This window comes from Amborella trichopoda, chromosome 6 (assembly GCF_054954075.1).
Source record: "Amborella trichopoda isolate Santa Cruz 75 chromosome 6, AtrichopodaSantaCruz75HAP2 v2.0, whole genome shotgun sequence".
NCBI classification, from domain to species: Eukaryota; Viridiplantae; Streptophyta; class Magnoliopsida; order Amborellales; family Amborellaceae; genus Amborella; species Amborella trichopoda.
Genome location: NC_142341.1, coordinates 53,437,281 through 53,456,151, shown reverse-complemented (window position 1 = coordinate 53,456,151; position 18,871 = coordinate 53,437,281). Strand labels below are relative to the sequence as shown.

General features: G+C 35.3%; 1 protein-coding gene across 3 annotated transcripts; it reads right to left on the bottom strand.

Moving 5' to 3' along the window:
* Window positions 1–1,354: 1,354 nt before the first annotated feature.
* LOC18448523 (Nucleotide-sugar transporter family protein) lies at window positions 1,355–15,957 on the bottom strand. Of its 3 annotated transcripts, none has more exons than XR_016057469.1 (16): window positions 15,436–15,957; window positions 14,089–14,368; window positions 13,753–13,869; window positions 13,062–13,118; window positions 10,975–11,052; window positions 10,662–10,706; window positions 7,848–7,907; window positions 7,457–7,579; window positions 6,768–7,103; window positions 6,211–6,280; window positions 5,888–5,995; window positions 4,629–4,762; window positions 4,471–4,547; window positions 2,041–2,089; window positions 1,860–1,941; window positions 1,355–1,756 (listed from the first exon to the last, which is right to left on the bottom strand). XR_016057469.1 is itself a non-coding variant. In XM_006858584.4 (16 exons), the coding sequence occupies exons 2-15, from the start codon at window positions 14,275–14,277 to the stop codon at window positions 1,891–1,893; spliced, it is 1,236 nt and encodes a 411-aa protein (XP_006858646.3). In that variant the 5' UTR covers window positions 14,278–14,368; window positions 15,436–15,957; the 3' UTR covers window positions 1,355–1,756; window positions 1,860–1,890. The 3 variants fall into 3 exon arrangements, 2 of the variants coding, with proteins under 2 accessions (XP_006858646.3, XP_088725559.1); XM_006858584.4 differs by having other exon boundaries at window positions 7,026–7,103; XM_088869433.1 differs by lacking the exons at window positions 13,062–13,118; window positions 13,753–13,869; window positions 14,089–14,368; window positions 15,436–15,957 and adding an exon at window positions 12,107–12,261 and having other exon boundaries at window positions 7,026–7,103.
* Between the last annotated feature and the right edge of the window lie 2,914 nt (window positions 15,958–18,871).

Here is an 18,871-nt window from a genome sequence, read left to right as displayed (position 1 = left end):
TAATCCCTCCGCCGTTTGTCGGTGGGAATGGTGGTGGATGCAGGTTGGCATACGACATAACCATGGTACATTCTTTTCCTGCAGTTGCAAAGCCAGTTAATGGTAGCTTGGATTGCAGAAACACTGTTTTGCCTCTAATTGTGATTGCAAAACAATTCTTTGAGACAATATTAGTTATGAGGGTTGTTTTACTCAGTGGTTTGAAAATTTGGTATAGCAATTTGGCTAGTTTTAGATTGGATAATTCATAACCAAGGTGAGGTGAGCATAGTTTGGATTTTGAATTCCTAGGACGAGTGGTTGGGATTATATGAAGGTTTTCTTTTGGAATCATTGGTGCTTGATCCTTGCTTTCATCGCTCCATATTGTCAAGTGCCATGATTTCTCAGGCTTGGAGTTCTGCTTGAGACATTTTCTCTGACATTGGTGCTTTTCCAATGTTTCGATTTTGAAACATCCTTACTTCCATGCAAGAGGAAAAAGAGTGTGTGCAATAGGGAGAGAGTTGCTTGCGAGAGGGAGAGTTGGATTGTGTATTCATGCACATAGACACATACATGTGTGTATATATATAGCAGAATGTCATCAAGATTCATGTAAGATTCAAGTAGTTGGAAAAAAGCTTTGATGATGATGATGATTATATATATATATATAAATAATGAGGGGTGGATTGCATTATATCTTGAAACTCTTGTAGAATTGATCTGCTTATAAGACACTATCTGGGAAACAAGTGATCTGCTTATAAGACACTATCCGGGAAACAAGTAGACACTATCTGGGAAACAAGTGATTGTGGCTGTACCATCATTGGGGCTTGCGCCATTTTGTCTTTAATAAAACTAAAACCTTGGTTTTTCTTTGGCAAATTTGGATTGTTGCAAGGCGTGGATTGTAGGGGGTTTGTTTTTCCTCACTTGGGAGCTATGCATGGTGAGACTTCTAGTTTGGCTTCAAGAAAAGTTGCGCACGATTCTACATTTTTGCAAAGCTGAGTTAGTTTCCCTCCCTCTTCCTGCCCCCTGCTCTATATACAATGAGACCATTTATTTTTTATGCAATAATGATTGACAATCATCATTAACCATTTAAATCAAATGGTTGATACATCATTGTTTGGGGACAGCCCAAAATAAAATTTTTAAATGTTGTAACACACTTTCTTTTATTGGATTTCACATCCCCAAAAGATTTACTAGAAAAATACCTTGTAAACCTTCAATTTTTTTTTCAATGCTCACTTGGAACATGACATTGTACATCTTCCCCACTAGGGCAGGTCTCTCTCTTACTCTCTCTCTCTCTGTGCATATGTACACATGCCATAATGCACATGTTGATAAAACAGGAGAGAAAAATTCAATCAAACGTTTCATTATCTAATCATTAAGAGTATTACAAAAGAGCGATATATCTATCCATTGTGCACAAAGGAATTCCTTTCAGGGAAGGGATGATGCACCAATTTGATCTATGTGCTCCCCCTTTGCAAGGGGTGGGGAGAGAAAAGGGGGCAAAAAAGGAAAAAAAAAAAAACTAGTCCCACCTTCACTGTCTTACAAATGGACAGACAGTACTGAGAAAGAGGACTATAATATTTTGCCACGATGCAGGGGAACAACAAAAATTTTACAACAAATTACTCATTCTTTTAGCACTCACTCACTCAAGAGGATTTGGACTGGCTGATATATCAACAACCCCACAATCTCCTTCAGCCAAAAGAATTATATTCCGATTGGATACTTTTTCCTGCCATATTCACATACACAAAACATTTGGTCACCTAACAATCCTCTCTCTCTCTCTCTCTCTCACACACACACACACACGCACACAAAAGCAAAGATCAAACCTTGAACTACAAGACGACCTCAACCCAACGCTCAGGTAGGAAGAAGGGGTTCTCTTTCATCAGAACCAACGCGATGGCTCGCCTGCAATGAAAAAGAGAGATGTTGTGAATGGCATAAAATTTTAGGAATCTGAGACTGGTTTCTTGTGCACATTATTTCAAAGGTGAAAAGAATGTTTACATCTTCAGTGGCCCCAGCAGTCATGTTTATGAAAGATGTATCCTTTGACCTGAAGTTACAAACATAAAGGTAGTATCTTATCAATCGACCAAATATACACAATTGTCATTAGCATCATCATCAAAGCTTTTTCCCAATTAATCTCATTAACAACTGAATTATTAAAAAAATTTAAAAATAATCAACCGAAGTTATATGTAAAGGAAATAATAAAAAATCAATATTTAAGCAATTTTCCAGGAGGTATTATTAATTGGCCATTTGGGGATACGGTGTTCCATACAAGTAATTGTTTTATTTTTGGTCTGATGCTCAAGTGGACACTAAAGCACAGGCAGGTCATAGAGGTGTGTAGATGATTCCCCTAGCACCACACATAAATGATTTCTATGAGAAAGACTCCTACCCGAGCAAGATCAGTTCGATTGCTCGAAGAGATTCACAGATTGAACAAAAGGGAGAGAAGATCTAGCCAAGGGCGTGATGCAACCTTGCAAAAGCCCTTGGGATGTGCCGCCTTCCACACTGACACAAGAAAGAGGAACTACAATGCTCATGGTCAACCAGACAATGCTCTGGAATGGATTCAGTACCCTGTCCTACTTGCTTCCTAGCTGAGCATAGACAGTGTGAGGGGTTAACATTTGAATGGTGATTGATGTGAAGGGTGTAGAGTAGACCTTGCTGTCAGTTTTGGACATGATTTCTTAAGTCAGATTTTGCATTTCAAACCATATTTCTCTTTTTATGGGTACACCCCAATGCATTGGTTAAATAAAACTCTCTTGGTTCCTAAGTTATTCTCCAATGCGCCCCTCACCTACTCTAAGAACCACAAGAGAGCAGCATTTGTGCCCTAAGCCCCAGCAAGTAAACTTCAGCTAAAATCCCATAAATAGGTATTTCCTTTGTTACAGATTTCTTGAACTATTTGTCCTCTTTTCCTTCAATACAATGTTATCAGACCAAAAAAAAAAGATTTCTTGAACTACTTCAAGCCATCAATAAAATTGTAATTTACTAAAAAAGAAAGAACTCACCATCCAAGTCCATTAACCAGACATGTTCTGTAAGCCACAATATTTTGAAGAGTCCATGGCTGCCTCCGAACCATCTTTGGAGATGAATAGGAACTACTCGTGTCATTGACAATAGGAAAACAAACTTTCTGTGTCTTCCCACACATTAATTATGTCTGGGGACATGGGTTGTCCAAGATAGGATACCCTTGAGCATGGTCAACTTCTATTAGCCCAAAATAATGGTCACCTGACAATAAATGCCCTGCTAGCTACTTTTTGTTGGGGTGGCTTAGGGCCATTTGACCAAGATCAATGGCCCAGATCCCCAGGCACATATAATCAATATTTGTGCGAAATGTGGAGAGGGAAAGTTTTCCCCTTCATCCTGGGATAGCCAACCATCCTTTTGGATATCTGAACTCCAACCAACAGCCATGCAACTTTAGAATGCTAAATGCATCCTGTATATCTAAATATCTCCATCTCAAAGTAATGCATTTCAATACTCTTTTTGGATCCACCTCCTCTCCACTCAGTATCACCAGGAATAAAACATCCCTCCCAGACTCCCCACATATCTAAAAATTTCCCCAAAATGATGCATGGCCATGCTAGTTTTGGATCCACCTCCTCTTGTCTCAAATCACCACAAAAAAAATATTTTCAAGAAGCTAATTGAACCCCAAATTGCATCCCATAGAAAATTTTCCAATATTGCAGTGACTGGCAGAAGTGTACTTCTGCATGTGACAACATAAGGAGCATGTAATGAATTGTCACTAAATTAACTGCATTTAAAAGGACATCCCACTCTCTCTAATTGCACATTAGAACTCAGCTACCCAAGATGTGCTGACTAACAAAAGCTCAGAAATCGTAGGTCTACCCATTGCAACATGAGAATCCATATGCACAAATGGAACTTAAAATAGTACATCACAGTTGTACCGCCATGAGAAAGTAATAACAAAATAAGGGCTCCATCTTCCACATTGCTAAAATACACTACTTTTCTCCAAGAAAGGCATTTACACACATGCACTATCATCATCTAAACATGTTTAATACTGATAAATGCAGAGAAAGCATGTCACGAGTAGCAAAGTTTATGACAGTTTGCTAGAAGAGGAAAGCCAGATGCCTTCCATGGCCGGTGTAACATACATCAATATTCTATAGGATGAAATTCAGCACTTAAAAAAAAGTACTTGTAATTCACCCAATTATATCGCATAAATATGCATGTATCCTGAAGTAACATAGATCTAAAGTCTTTGACACCTAAATGACAATGACCCTCAGCTTATAACTAAGAAAATGTTAATGGCAGATATTTTACGAAAAGCACCAAGCACTACAACCACATCAGTTCATGGCCACAGAATTAAACAAATGTAGAAAGACAAACCTGTGATTATTCTGAACCTCCATTTCCATTGCTCCATTTTGTGGTTCATCTCTAACTTTTGAAAGTGGTGAGAAGAACTGCAAGAAACAAACAAAAATAAGTATGTATGCATACAAAAACAAAACATTTAGTTCCATGGAGCAGAACCAACCAACTACCTGATGCATGGAGATAAAGACAATTGAGATTCCCAAGACAAAGTTTATCGTCAAAGTATGACCAAACAATGCTGCAGAGGCTATGCCAGTGAAGATCGTTGCAACAGTAGAAGAGTACTTCTTCAAAATTGTGTCTGCATGCAGGTAGAAAGGACTTAAGAAAAAACAAACAAAAAATACAAAGAATGGAAAAATCAAATTTAGGAGCCACCACACCTATATAATATAACAGCCTGCCCAGCGTTTTAAAATGCGGCCGCATCATGCGGTATGCGGTGGGCTCCGTATCTGAACTGACCGTCTATGCGGTTTTGAGCTATGCGGGCGCATATGCGCCGCATCGTAGCGGCATCGCATCTTTTCCGCCGAAAGTTTTTTCGATTGTGCCCCTTGAGAAGGGGCAAAATGGTCTTTTTGACCATCCAAAAATGGGGGAAACAGTTTGGGGGGTATTACACCCCTCAAACGATGATTTACAGCCACTTTTGTGGCTTTTTTTTTATCAAATCGAGCAAAAAAAAAATTAGGCGGAAATTTTTTTTTTCATTCAAATCTTTGATTTGACGGTTGCTTGATACTTGGATGTCGATTTGATGCTTTTGATTGTTAATTTGGGGAAGTTAGGGTGAAAATATGATGATTTACAGCCACTTTTGTGCCTTTTGTTTTTATCAAATCGAGCAAAAAAATTAGGCGGAAATTTCTTTTTCATTTAAATCTTCGATTTGGCGGTTGTTTGATATTTACATGTTGATTTGATGCTTTTGATTGTGAATTTAGGGTGAATTTGTGACAAAAAATTTGAGCTTAACTTCAAAACTCTTTAATCTTCATGGAGACATGGACTTTTGGTTTGGAGTATCGCTATTTTGTAACTTTGAAGTTTGTGGTTGCAAAATTGTGCTTATGGTTGTTGATTGATGAATGTTTTATGAAGCAAGTTTAAAATTTCTATCCGGGGATAGTGGATCCAAAATCTCCGACAGCTAATATTTTGGAGTTAATCATTAAACTAAAATACCTACTATCACATATATCACCTCCATATTTTTTTCTATGCATTCACCTATTTTTGTAGATTTTTTAGAATTTTTTTGTATTTATTGACCACATCGTCGCGATGCACCCGCATCCGGACCGCATCGAGCCGCATCGGACCCCCCACCGCTTTTGGCCGCATCCTGAATTTTAAAACACTGAGCCTGCCTAATACCATAAAAATTTTAAAAAATGAACCAGTAAACAATAAATTCTTTGACCTGCATATTTGAAAAAGAACGAGGAAAGAATTCCCTGAGCTGCATTGTTACAAATCAAAAACATTGTAGCCTTTGAATGCCCTTGAAGAATATTGAAGTGGCTTGGCCCTGGAAAAGTAATTAAAAAACAATACAAAATAAAAATTATTTGCAACATGTAAATAAGGTTGATCACTCTATGCATTCAAACATAAATTTCACCTAGGAATATTTGCATTCCCAATTATTCCATGCTTTTTTCTTTGGTGAATCCCATTATTCCAGGATTCAGCCTTTGCTACTAAAATAGAAGTTGCACATTCACAATGCACATATGCACATACCTTTGAATATAGCAATCCCAAGAATGGCAATGAAGTTGAATATTGCGCCATAGCCATACAAAAATAAGTTCTACAAATCATAGAACACAAAGCCCTTATGTCAGACATGTTCAAGACTTCGAATAGAAGGGCAAATAAATATTCAAATCTGAACAGGCAATTTTGAAAATCTTATTGTATAGGACATCCTCTGAAAAATAAACCAACCAAGATGAAACCACCAACAATTCCAAACCAAAATAGCATGTATCAAAATTTTAACAGTCAAAAGAATTTCGAATTTTCACCAAAAGATACTTTGATATCATGATAAACATAAAAAAAATCTCAATATGGTTTCGGGGTGAAAAAGGTTCTCCCAGGGCACCAATGAGGGAATTTATATGCTGCCACTGTCTAAGACACAATGAGCAGCACCACAGACAAGACTTGGAGAAAGATTCAGACAGAGTCCCACATAACAGATCATCTGATCTACCAGTTCTGAAGGCATTTTCTTCATCAAGGATGACACTTTCGATGTCAGCATAAATGCATCTATTGAATTCACATCTTACTTTTGATGTGATCTTCCTGCTTTCTCCAGGCTTTGGGACTTCTACTATGGCTCATATGTTCCAAGATACCATGGTCTTTTGAATATTAACGACGCTTCTTGAGCCAAATTTCTTATAACTTCCACATGAACAAGAACAGCTAAATAAACTGAAGGTCATGTTATACAGAAACCAAAAGCAATTAAAGGAACAGCACCTATACAATTATAAAGACACTCCCCAATTTATCTACCACAGTTTGCAAATGGTCTTATTCACCTGAAGGTAAATACTTGTCTCAAACTGACTCTTCAAAGCATACTCATTAAAAACTGACGCCATGGATGGAATAGTCACCTGGAATTAAATCAGAATATCAGTAATCAGAGAAAAATGTGAACCAGGTCAGAAGACAAACAATTTATTTCTCAATCCCAAACTCAATGATCTGAGTGAACTCTAATTCTTTTAATATATCAGTTAAAAAAACAAATTGTTAGGTTTTGTTAGAGAAATGTCCTCAGTTGGGTGAATGAATGAAAGCACAATACAGAAAATCATATAGTGCGAAGTCTTGAATTAGCAATAAAGTTTTTGCCATCAGAAAAGGAATCGAGAACTGAGAGCATAAAATCTCATAACGGAACATCAACACATCCATATATTGAAGTTCATAACATGAACCACAGTCCAATGGAAGGGAAACTTACAAAGATAACAGTGTACATGTATGCACCAGTTGCAACAGGGAGACCCAAAGGAGTGGTACCTCCAGGCAGTGACTTCAGCTGGTTAACTGAAATTCCAATGAGCAAAAGAGCAAGAGCCTCCCACTGTTCAAAGACAAAATAAAAGGACTATGAGGATTAAACGGGACCTAATATTTTTTTTTTGACTGATAAGCTACCTACATTAACTAAAGAATAAAATAGCCTTTTTCTGATCAAGAAATAACTTTATATAAAAAGGATTAACATATATAAATGTTAACATCAACCAATCTAATTAAGTGAATATTTGGGCCAAAATTTATCTTTTCTCTGAAAGAATATATTCATAATAACAAAGGAGAAACTGACAATAACAGCCATCTCAACTGACCTGAATTACTGAGAATCTTCTCCTCATAATGATTTTCAATAGAAGAGCAATAACCAGTACCTGTACATACACATTTTAAATAGAAGTTAAACACTACTAGATCATACATAAAAGGTGCACCAGATTATACAAGGGGGGAACATACATATTCACAGAGAGCCTATAACAAACAACAATGAATACAAATGCAAGTACAATATGCATACAAATCCATTCCTAGTTCTTTCCAGATGACAGCATGACTTTTTTTTAATATGAAAGAGAGAGCAAATACTCTTTTCCCTCCAAAACTTTCCTTCAACCTTAGTAAAAAGAAAGATAATGGAGATTAACCACAGCAGGGTACAATTAACATCCACTATTGGATGTCCCTGTGGTACATCATATGGCATTTGAAATTTTCTGATCATGTCAAGGTAGACCACTCATCTCAAAGCCTAACAAAAAAAACGCATGAGATCGAGATAAATGCAGCTGTCACCATAACAACTATTTGAGAGGTGAACGCGCCCAACAAAATCACATCAGAACCGAGATTAAGTTAACCCATCCATGCAAGAGCATCATATTGCTACTCCAGAAACTAATGCTCCCTTGGCAATTCTTGTAATTTCTCAGACTCCAATCCTCATGAAAAATTTAATACTTTACAATTCCCTTCATTTCATCAAATCCTTGAATGATTCCTAAGTTAACATGGTGGGAAGTAGGGCTGAGAATTTACCCAGTTTGGATCCGAAACCCAAATTTCAGATCCTATTTGGATCCAGATCCCAAATTTAGATCCGAATATTGGATCCGGGTACAGGTGGATCCAATCCGGATCGAACCCGATTTTTAAAATAGTATATATTATTTAACATATATATAGTTATATATTTATTAATTTATATGTGGTGCTTACTCTTAGAAAGAGCACTATTCTATTCTTCTTTAGTTGACCGTAAGACCCCGGTGGGATCGAAGCCCCTACAGACAAAAGGGGGGGACTGTTTCTCAACCAGCCCTACCTACTTCAGTGAAACTGGAACCGAAAAAAGACCTTATGTTAGGGTACTTATACATGTGAGCATTTACTTAATGTACTCAACATTTTTTTACTCTAATTACCCTTGCTTTGTAGTAAATTTTTTTTTTAAAAGGGTATTTTTCGTCATTAGAAGGGGTAGGATAGATATTTCTAAAAGAATTTAGTGGCATTTAATGCTCTATATGGGTGATGTCACACTCCATATAGATGATAACATTCTCTATTATAATTAATAAATGTTCTTGCTCCTATCATGAATTTCTACTTTGAAATAAAATAATTACCTAAAATACCTTTGGATAAAAAATTACTATATTATGGGGTAAAGGTATTAAATGCCAAAAAATGTTGAGTACATTAAGTAAATGCTCACATATATATATATATATATATATATAAAAGATGCTAGGGTGAGCCCACTAGCTCACTGGAAAAAATGAGCCCAACGTCCCAGATTGAATCTAAGCCGATCTGACGATCACGGGTGTCCGGTAGTGTTTGAATTTTAATTTTTTTTCTACAAATCCAAATCATTTGAAATTTGGAGCGCGTGTACATCAAAAATAGATGAATCTTCCAAATATATCAAAAAATATTTTATATGAAATAAATTGATCAAAATACCCCAAAAAGTTTTGGTGGTATTTTGGTCATTTGTTTTTTGAGAATTATTTTTTTATATATTTTTATTAGGTGCAGCTTGATGAGAAGAACACACGCCTAAAATTACAAGTGATTTAGATTTGTAGAAAAAAATTAAAATTCAAACACTACCATACATCCGTGTTCGTCAGATCGACCCAGATTCAATCTTGGCTATTGGGCTTATACTTCCATTAGCTAGTGGGCTCACCAAAGCTTTTTCCTATATATATATATATATGGAAGATACTACAAAACGCCTATAGGAGAAAATGAACAGTGATTTCGCCTACCCTCATCACCATCCAAACTTCATCACACAGTCACAGTTGTCCGGTAGTGTTTCAATTTTCATGTCTTTTTTACTAATTGGAATAATAAAAAATTTAGAGTGTGTGTAGATCTTAGTGAGGTGCACCTACTAAAAATATGAAAAAAATAATTCTTAAAATATAAATTGACCAAAATACCCCCATAAATTTACGGGGGTATTTTGGTCAATTTATATTTTACGAATTATGTTTTTCATATTTTTATTAGGTGTGCCTCACTAAGATGTACACACGCTCCAAATTTCAAATAATTTGGATTTATAAAAAAAAAATGAAAATTGAAACACTACCAGACAACTGTGACCGTGCGATGAAATTTAGATAGTGATGAGGGTAAGCGAGATCACTGTTCATTTTCACCTATAGGCATTGGGAAGAGGTTTCCTATATATATATATATATATAATTTTTTGAACTTTTAGGAGACCTAATCTGGATTCCATATCTACTTTTTGGATCCAAATCCCATGTATAGTTATTGGATCCCAATCCGGATATAAACACTCTGGATCCGATCAGATGCGGATCCCATGTATACTTTTCGTATCCGGATCTTAATCTGGGTGAATCCAGACCCAATCTGAAAAATTCTCACCCCTACTGGGAAATTAGGGTAGACAGAGTTTTAACCCTTATGAGTCCCAAGTCCAGAAAGCTTTCTAACAATTTACATCTCCTGCAATTAATTTAATCTCTAAAGAATGCATGCACTCTGACATAGTGTAGCAATGACTAACAACAACATCTTCATCAAAAAGGAAACGAGCAAAGATTGAACACAACAACAAAGAAGATTTATAACAAAGCTACCTTTAGGTTGCTCAGCATCTTTACGGTCGCTGGATTAAAATATAGCTGCACAAACAAAGGGATTTTTCACAAATTAGATCGGTTATACTAGATAGGTTATAGCCAATCCCAATTAGTTGGCAAAAGGCTTTGACGGTGATGATACAAGATAGGTTATGTTATAGGCCATAAAGCAAGTGACTTGAGCTTATTAATTTCTTCTAAAAGCTTTCAGCATCTCAAGATCACTTAAACATATTATTCAAGATGAACAGAAAGTGAAGATAGTACAAAATACTATGTAAAGTAATGGTGGCTTGGACACCAACTTTACCTGCATTATAAACTTTAGATAGTTGTTTATAGCATATAGAAGAGCTGGCACAGCAAGAAGGACATTGTTACGAGCTGCCTGCATGGGAACAAGAAATAAGAAGTCATGAAAATTAGAGAGCTTGAAAGGAAACTTAAGAACAATAACACAAGAAAACATTGATGTGTAGCTTTCTAAAATAATAATTGGTAGGCCTTTTATAATAAATCAAATGGATAAAAGTATGGAGGGAAAAGACAACTAAAGAGTCAACGCATAGACAACATTGTTTATATATAACAATTTTCATTAAAGAAACATTCTCAAAACCTATTTTCATTAAAGATAGAACTACAAAAATAAGAGAAAAAGATCATCTCAATCTTTGTTTGATTGAAAAAAGCAAAAAGCTATCCTCATCAACCTCAGCTCACATCAGATGGCCACCAAGCCATCTAGAAGAACAGCCCATAATACAAAAAGAAGGTTGATAAGATTGTCATACACTTCACTTTTGCAAGTATACATCTCAGATGTTGACTTCGATTTATCAAAGGGAAATTTCCAAGGATAGATGGCCTCCCAACTCATTAGCTTGAAGCATTGGATTAATATTTTCCAACTAAAGGGATGCCAGCAGGATGATTATTCTCCATCAAAAGGGATACCATAATAACAGAAATTTAGCTAGAATATTTCTAAGGTGCCAGGAAGAGGAAATCCTCCCTTGATAACCACAAGAACCATAAAAGTTAGCACATTTGCATATGCATGGAAACTCTGGAACCACATTCACCTCTGATGACACCGACAAAACAAGCACACCAGGACAACACTAAAGACGAGAAGTGAAATAGTGAATACTACATTTCTTAAGAGTAGCTCATCACACTAAGGGACCGTAGTCGCTAAAACCTTGTAGGAAAGGTCACGGACCCGCTCCAGAACCTCGATCCCATGATTCCAGCAAGATGGAACACGGATCCCTATATTGTGATCCTCGTTCCCAGAGGGTTTGAACAGCAGTTCTCAAGGGTATCATTCAATGCATATGATGTTTTCTCTATTCGGTATTGATTCGTATGCATGGATTCAAGTATGTGCCCAATGGTACTGTGAACCCACGCATCAATTGCAATCCCTTAGAACTTACTACTGTGATTCCTTCCTCATGGAATCGCGCTTCCCTATGACAAGGATCCCACTCCCTTGATATAGGATCGTACGTACGGCAATCCTAACCACAAGGAGCTTCCAGCAATCCAAGGCTCTGCAGACCCAAGGCAGCTCCCGCTCTCGAGAATGCACCTGCACCGAACAACTATGTAAGGGAATAAAGAAGACATTCACAAAGTTGCTTTGAAAGGAGGTGGAGAAAGCAGTGGAGTGTGGTGTCCCAAGTTTTGTAGGATTTGTGGCAGTGTCGGAAAACTCAGGATGCAAACTCAGACTCGCCTGAGTTACTCAAAGTAGACTCTGCAAGCTGCCGAGTCTGGAACTGAACCAAGGAAACCAACCAAGTCTCACCAGTTCCCAATATCTGTTGTTAACACTTTTAGGACTCGGCCGAGTCAAGTTGCCTGACCTCTGCTTGGGACCTAAGCGAATCCTGACCCAAGTCCTTGCTTTTAAAACCTGATTGAGAGATGGGGGTTGACAAGTTGGCAAGGTTTTTGGATCTTTGGACATGAGATCGTCATGTCTAGTACAATGACAAAGTAGTGGATCTAGAGACCCCAGTTCTCTTCACATGAGGTCCTCTCACAGAGATCTACATGAATCTAGGAACATTGACTCCTCAAGGGGATTGCCATTAGGCACCCCACTCTCCCCAAGGTGGAAGCCTTAAATGTCGGAAAGCCTTGAATGCTTGGTTGTTAGATATGGAATCCTCAAAGCATAAACATGAGAAAGCTGAGGCTCTTATGGTAAGCCCCAAGGTGTTACTCCCAAAGTCCTCAACTAGAATTAAACGGAACATGAACTAGATAATGTGCTGCAGTTTAAGTTTAAACAAATAAAGCATTGAAAGACAAGAAATATGACCTAGAACTTCATAATAATCAGGAGAAAAACAATAATAACAAAAATGAAGAAAGAAAACTAACCTGTACAAAAGTAGATATTGAAAGAAGAGGTTTTTCTCCCACCTTTTGATGCCGAGCCTGCAGGAGCCCGAGAAACATAACACAGTAAATATAAAAACCATGCCCTATGTGACATATGATAAGTATACAAAAACCATGCCCTATGTGACATATGATAAGTCTACAAAGTTATCTTTATCCCACAAATTTTCACTTTGTTATTTTATTTGAGCTGGAAGACTACAAAGTCTTCAAAAGGAATATATTTTACAAAGAGTAGCCAAGTAAGCATTCATTTGGTCTTTTACTACAAAAGTTGTGTCAGTCACTTTTTTTTTTTTTGGGGTAATTCAGTGGGGAAAACAGACCCCTGCCCGTTTTTTCAATAGATTAGGGAGTTACATTTTGAAGGTGTTAATTGGGGGTACCAGTTTTTTCAATAGATTAGGGAGTTACATTTTGAAGGTGTTAATTGGGGGTGCCAGTTTTTTCAATAGATTAGGGAGTTACATTTTGAAGGTGTTAATTGGGGGTGCCAGTTTTTTCAATAGATTAGGGAGTTACATTTTGCAGGTATTAATTGGGGGTGTCAGCGGTAGGAATGGATACCACGATGGGAAATTTGTAAGGAAAAAAAAACACTTAAGTTGTAGCCAGCAACAGGATAACACAAGAAGCAGTACAAAATACAGATAGAATAAATCATAGCTACCTGGAACAAGAGCATGATAATAGCAAAAACAACTTTAGCAGCTTCTGTCAAAAAGTTGACACTGACAGGACTAAACATGAATTTCCCATCCACCTTTGACATAAAGACCAAAATAGGCTGCAGACAAACACCAATGTCAAATTCTTGCAAGCTGAAGACATGACCATCATGCAATATGTCAAATTCTCTCTCTCTCTCTCTCTCTCAAAAGTTAATGACAAATCAAAATGATATGAGATAGTGCATTACAATCCAAAAATTTATTTTCATGCATGTAGGAGTAATTGCAAAACGATCATGTAACCAAATTCACCAAAGAGATTGATAAGGCCATACCTGGAGACCAACTAACATACAATCCCCCACAACCAACAAGACATTAAGAGCTCGAGTTTTTGAGGATATCTTGCTCCTATGACGATCATATGCCCTAGAAACTGTCCTTGTAGTCGGTGACAACCCAAGTTTGGAATGGCAGACACTGCACTCTACCATCCCGTTTTTCATTGTTAATTGTGAGTTCATACACCACTCACAGGGCACTATGTAAAGCGCTCAAGCACAAACTTAACCAAGGAGAGGAGTTCATGCGAAAAAAGCATCACCACAGAGCCAACTGCAATACACGCACAATCAACAGCTAAGAATAAGAGACCTTGGCACACCCAAAACCTTAGTGAACCCCTAAAGCTCAAATTTTCATACAATCATATTCAAAAACTCTATTTTGAGAATTAGAAACAAATTCCTTCAATTGGAAATTGATGGTTCTTGGGTGGGTATGCAGATATTAATGCATATCCTTAAAGGTCGTCCATTCAAATTAAGGTGAAAAAAAAATCAAAAGAAGAAAAAGGGAATCGTGACTCTGATAACATTTTGACAGACTACATACCAGATCAGGAAGAAAATCACTGCGAATGCTCCCAAATTTTTATGTTTTAAAAAGAATAAGAAATAAAATAAACATTTCAGTATGTATTGAATTGGCATAACCTTAATTTTTCCATATTGCAATGAAATTGGCATAACAACCTCCCTGGGCATCACATAACAATTGACGACAATGCATTTTATAGTTTCATCCATGAGGAGCATGATCCAAACAAATGAACCATCAAAACCAAGATTTTCATATGCCTCAGGAAAGCATATCTCTCTCTTTTATAAGTAAAAAAAGAATCTCTCTCTTTTATAAGTAAAAAAAAGAAGAAGAAGAAAAGACATAAAAAATGAAAAACAATGCATACCAAATACACCACAAATTACCAAATAATCAATACAAGGGTAAAACAGCAGGAAAACAAATAATACATGAATGAAAAGATGCAAAGAATTCGACAGAGAATGGTCATAACAATATTGGATCGCAAAAAACTAAATTGGTGAGCATTTGAGATGAGGAAAGTTACACCAGCAAACGGTAAGACATTGATAAACCATCCAGATTTAAATATCATGAAATTTCAATAGATCTGCACCGTCCATGCACATGATCAAAACGATATTTCTCTATATTGCTATATAAACGAAAATAAAGCATCCAGTTACCATCAATAAACAGAAACATATACTGTATAAAGAAACCATGACTTGACTTTGCGATTTAAAGAAACTAAACGTTTCAAGACCAGCTAAAAACTTCGACGCTGTAAAGAATAGTGAGAAGGACCAGCAAGTTACCTATAAAATGGCAATGAAAATCAGTAGAAATAATCCAGTCAAGAGTTCATAGACGGAATCAACCCCAGATCTTGCACAAACGAACCAAATTACCCATCATTTTCCGCCCAGAAAAACCCCAACCAATACAGAAGGCCTCAGATCCAGCCCCAATCCTACTGAAACACGAATATAAAAACTTGCAGGAACTGAATTCCCAATGATCCAGAGCTTCAATTCGGATTCAAATACTAAAGGAATTTGCAGAGCTTCAAATAGATGATTAATTCGATGAGAATTACGGAATGGGGATCAGAGACTCTGATTTCAAGGGCTTGAAACCCCAGAACTCCACTCCATTGGGAAGAAAAGAATGGCGGGTAATTTCTTCGAAGAAGATAATGGAGGAGGTGGAATGAATTCTAGGGTTTATTTTCTCAGAGAAAGGAGATCAGGAGAGAGGGAAAGATTGAATGCGAGTCTAGCGCACTTCATTTCTTGGATCTGTCTTTAGAGAGAGAGAGAGAGAGAGAAAGAGAAGACAATTTCTAGAGAGAGAAAGGAAGAGAGGGAGAGAAAAGGGATGACGCGGTGAATATGCGGAAGGAGAAGGGTATTTTATAGGCGGCAAATACTGCGTTCCGGTCGCTTAAAACCAACACCTCACTCTTTTGTTTTTTATGCATTATGTAGAACTCTCATCATCTTCACTTCCCTCTCTCTCTTATTATATCCTCATCATCACCACCGTGAATTTTAGGGGTGGCAACGGGTCGGGTCCGGCTCGACCTGAAATTGAATAGTATTAAGATTTAGGTTTTGGATCAACTCGATCATTTGGGTTCAAAATTTAGACTTTATATCCAGTGCTGTTGGGTCCCCGGTTTACTTGTTAGTTCTCGGAAGCGGTCGGATCTATTGCCACTCTATGATTATGACTTTGATTATTTTTTACGTTTTTTTTTTTTTTACCATTGTATACCCATATCATTGGTAACATTTACACTGTTGCACAACATTTATGAATACCCACATCGTTACCGTTTTACATAATAACTTAAAATTCTTAAAAGAGAAATGATCCTTTAAGATCCTCTTTCACTCATGTGTATAGGACCGTAAATGATCATCATTAAATTTCACACAAATCTCTAAAAACATTATCACATATATATAGGACTTGACTTAATCTGTGTTAAATTTAACGGTGATCATTTGAGATCCTATATACATTAGTATAAAAAATTCTAATCTCTCCTTTATTTATAACATCTAGGATTTCTATCTCTCTCTCCCTCTTTAAAAAAATCTCTCTCCCTTTCAAAGGTCTCTCCCTCATATAATCTACCTTTCTTTATCTTTCACGACTTTTTTAAAATCTCCCAACTTTCTATTTATCATAACTCTCCTTCTCTTTATTTTCTCTATGTTGCATTAATTGTAAGTACTTAATTGTTTTAAATGTGATAACTTAAAATAAGGAAACTCATTACTGCTCTCTCCTTACCATGTTAGCTCTTTTTTTTTTATGTGCTGCTTTTTTTTCTATTTTATCTAGCTTGCCATGCTTGCAATTGATATCCCTATTAGATAATTCTCATCTTAAATCCCTCTCATAATATCTCTCATATTTCACTCATCTCTTTTTCCATTAATTTTTCTCTCGATCTTTTCTACCCAAAATATCTTTTTACAAAAAACCTCTTTCATCCTCTTTCACCATGTACCATCACTCCCAAGTACAAAAAGCTTATGCGCCTCACTTTTTTCCATGAGAAAATAATGTATTTATATCTCTGCCTCAAGTTCATTTATTTACTTATCTATCACAAGGGTTTTTTAACTCGAAAATATTTTTCTAAGAGAAAAGTATAAGGTACGATGTTTGTCTCTATCTCTATGTAGTACATTTTTCAAATTGTAATATGATTATATAGAAAATAAGTGCTTTAATATCTCTCTCATCGGTCATGAAACTTAATTAGATTGAAAAAACTAAGGATTTAAATTATTTAATAGTTTTAATTTTTATTATAAACTTGAACATAGTAATAAAATAATATTTATTATCACTTATTATTATATTATTATTATTATTTATTTATTTTTATTTTGATTGCTCATAAGTTATTTATTTATGTTATTGTCTCTTCTAGTTTTATCATGCTATTTTCCAGTTGTATTATACATCTATTATGAAATAACATTTTTAGTTTTATTTTATAAGTTATTTTTATTGTAAAAGGTAAACCCCATGGATCTTAAATGCTAATGAAAAAATGATTTTTGTTTCCTTCTTGATTCTTATGTCAGATTATATCAATTTGTTTCTATCTCAATTTCACCCTTTGTTATTTTAACTACATTTTGTTATATTATAATTTTTTATGTATATTTTAACATTACATTAGATTTTTTTTATGACAGTAATAGCTTTCTCTTGCTATTTTCTAGGTGTATTATTGTCTCTTTTGAACTCTTTATGATGAAACAAAATTAAAGGGAAAAATTGAGATAGAAATACATTTTTTTTTAGTATTCAAGATCAACATACCTTATCTTATCAGATAAAAATAAAATAATAATAATAATTTACTCTTTTTATTATTATTTTATTCCAAAAAAAATAAAACAATAATAATAACAATACTAATATTAATAATAGTAACAAAATAAAATTATAATTTTATTTTTATCTCAATTTTAATCTTTGCATATTTTAACTATAATATTTGAATTTTAAAAGTTTTTATGACTATTTTAACATTACATTAGTTTTTTAATGACAATGCTATAATTTTTTATTGTGATTCAACATATATAAATTTTGATTCTTTGTTTTTTTCATATATTTGAATATCTTTTATTTTCTAATTATGAATTTTAAATTATTAAAAATTATTTAACTGATATCTTGTGAACTCATCTCCTCTAACTTTTTTCTTACTATTTTTCATTTAAATAAAGTTTATACTTCTTTCGTTAATGCAATAGAAAAAATATGACCTATTGAAAATGCACATCCCTAATTAATAGGTATGCATTTTTTATTGAGTATAATTTATGTCTCTCACATTCAACTTATTATTTCCCCATGCACAACAAAAAGCCTCGACTCAATAAAAAACATATATATATATATATATATATATATATATATATATATATATATATATATATATATATATATATATTACTTATGATAATTTATCCATCTCAATTGGCTATTTTTCATGTCTATTTTTAATGTGAAACATGTGAGTTAAGAAAATAAATGTGTTAATCTCACCTCTCACCCCCAAATCTCTCCTTCACTCACTCTGTCCTTATATCTCACAGTCCCATTGTCCTTAAATCTTTCTTATTCTTGAAATTAGGTATTGATCAATATATATAAATTCTTATCACTATTTTGTTTATAATAATGTCATTGCTTCTTGAGTATGCCTTAATGGAC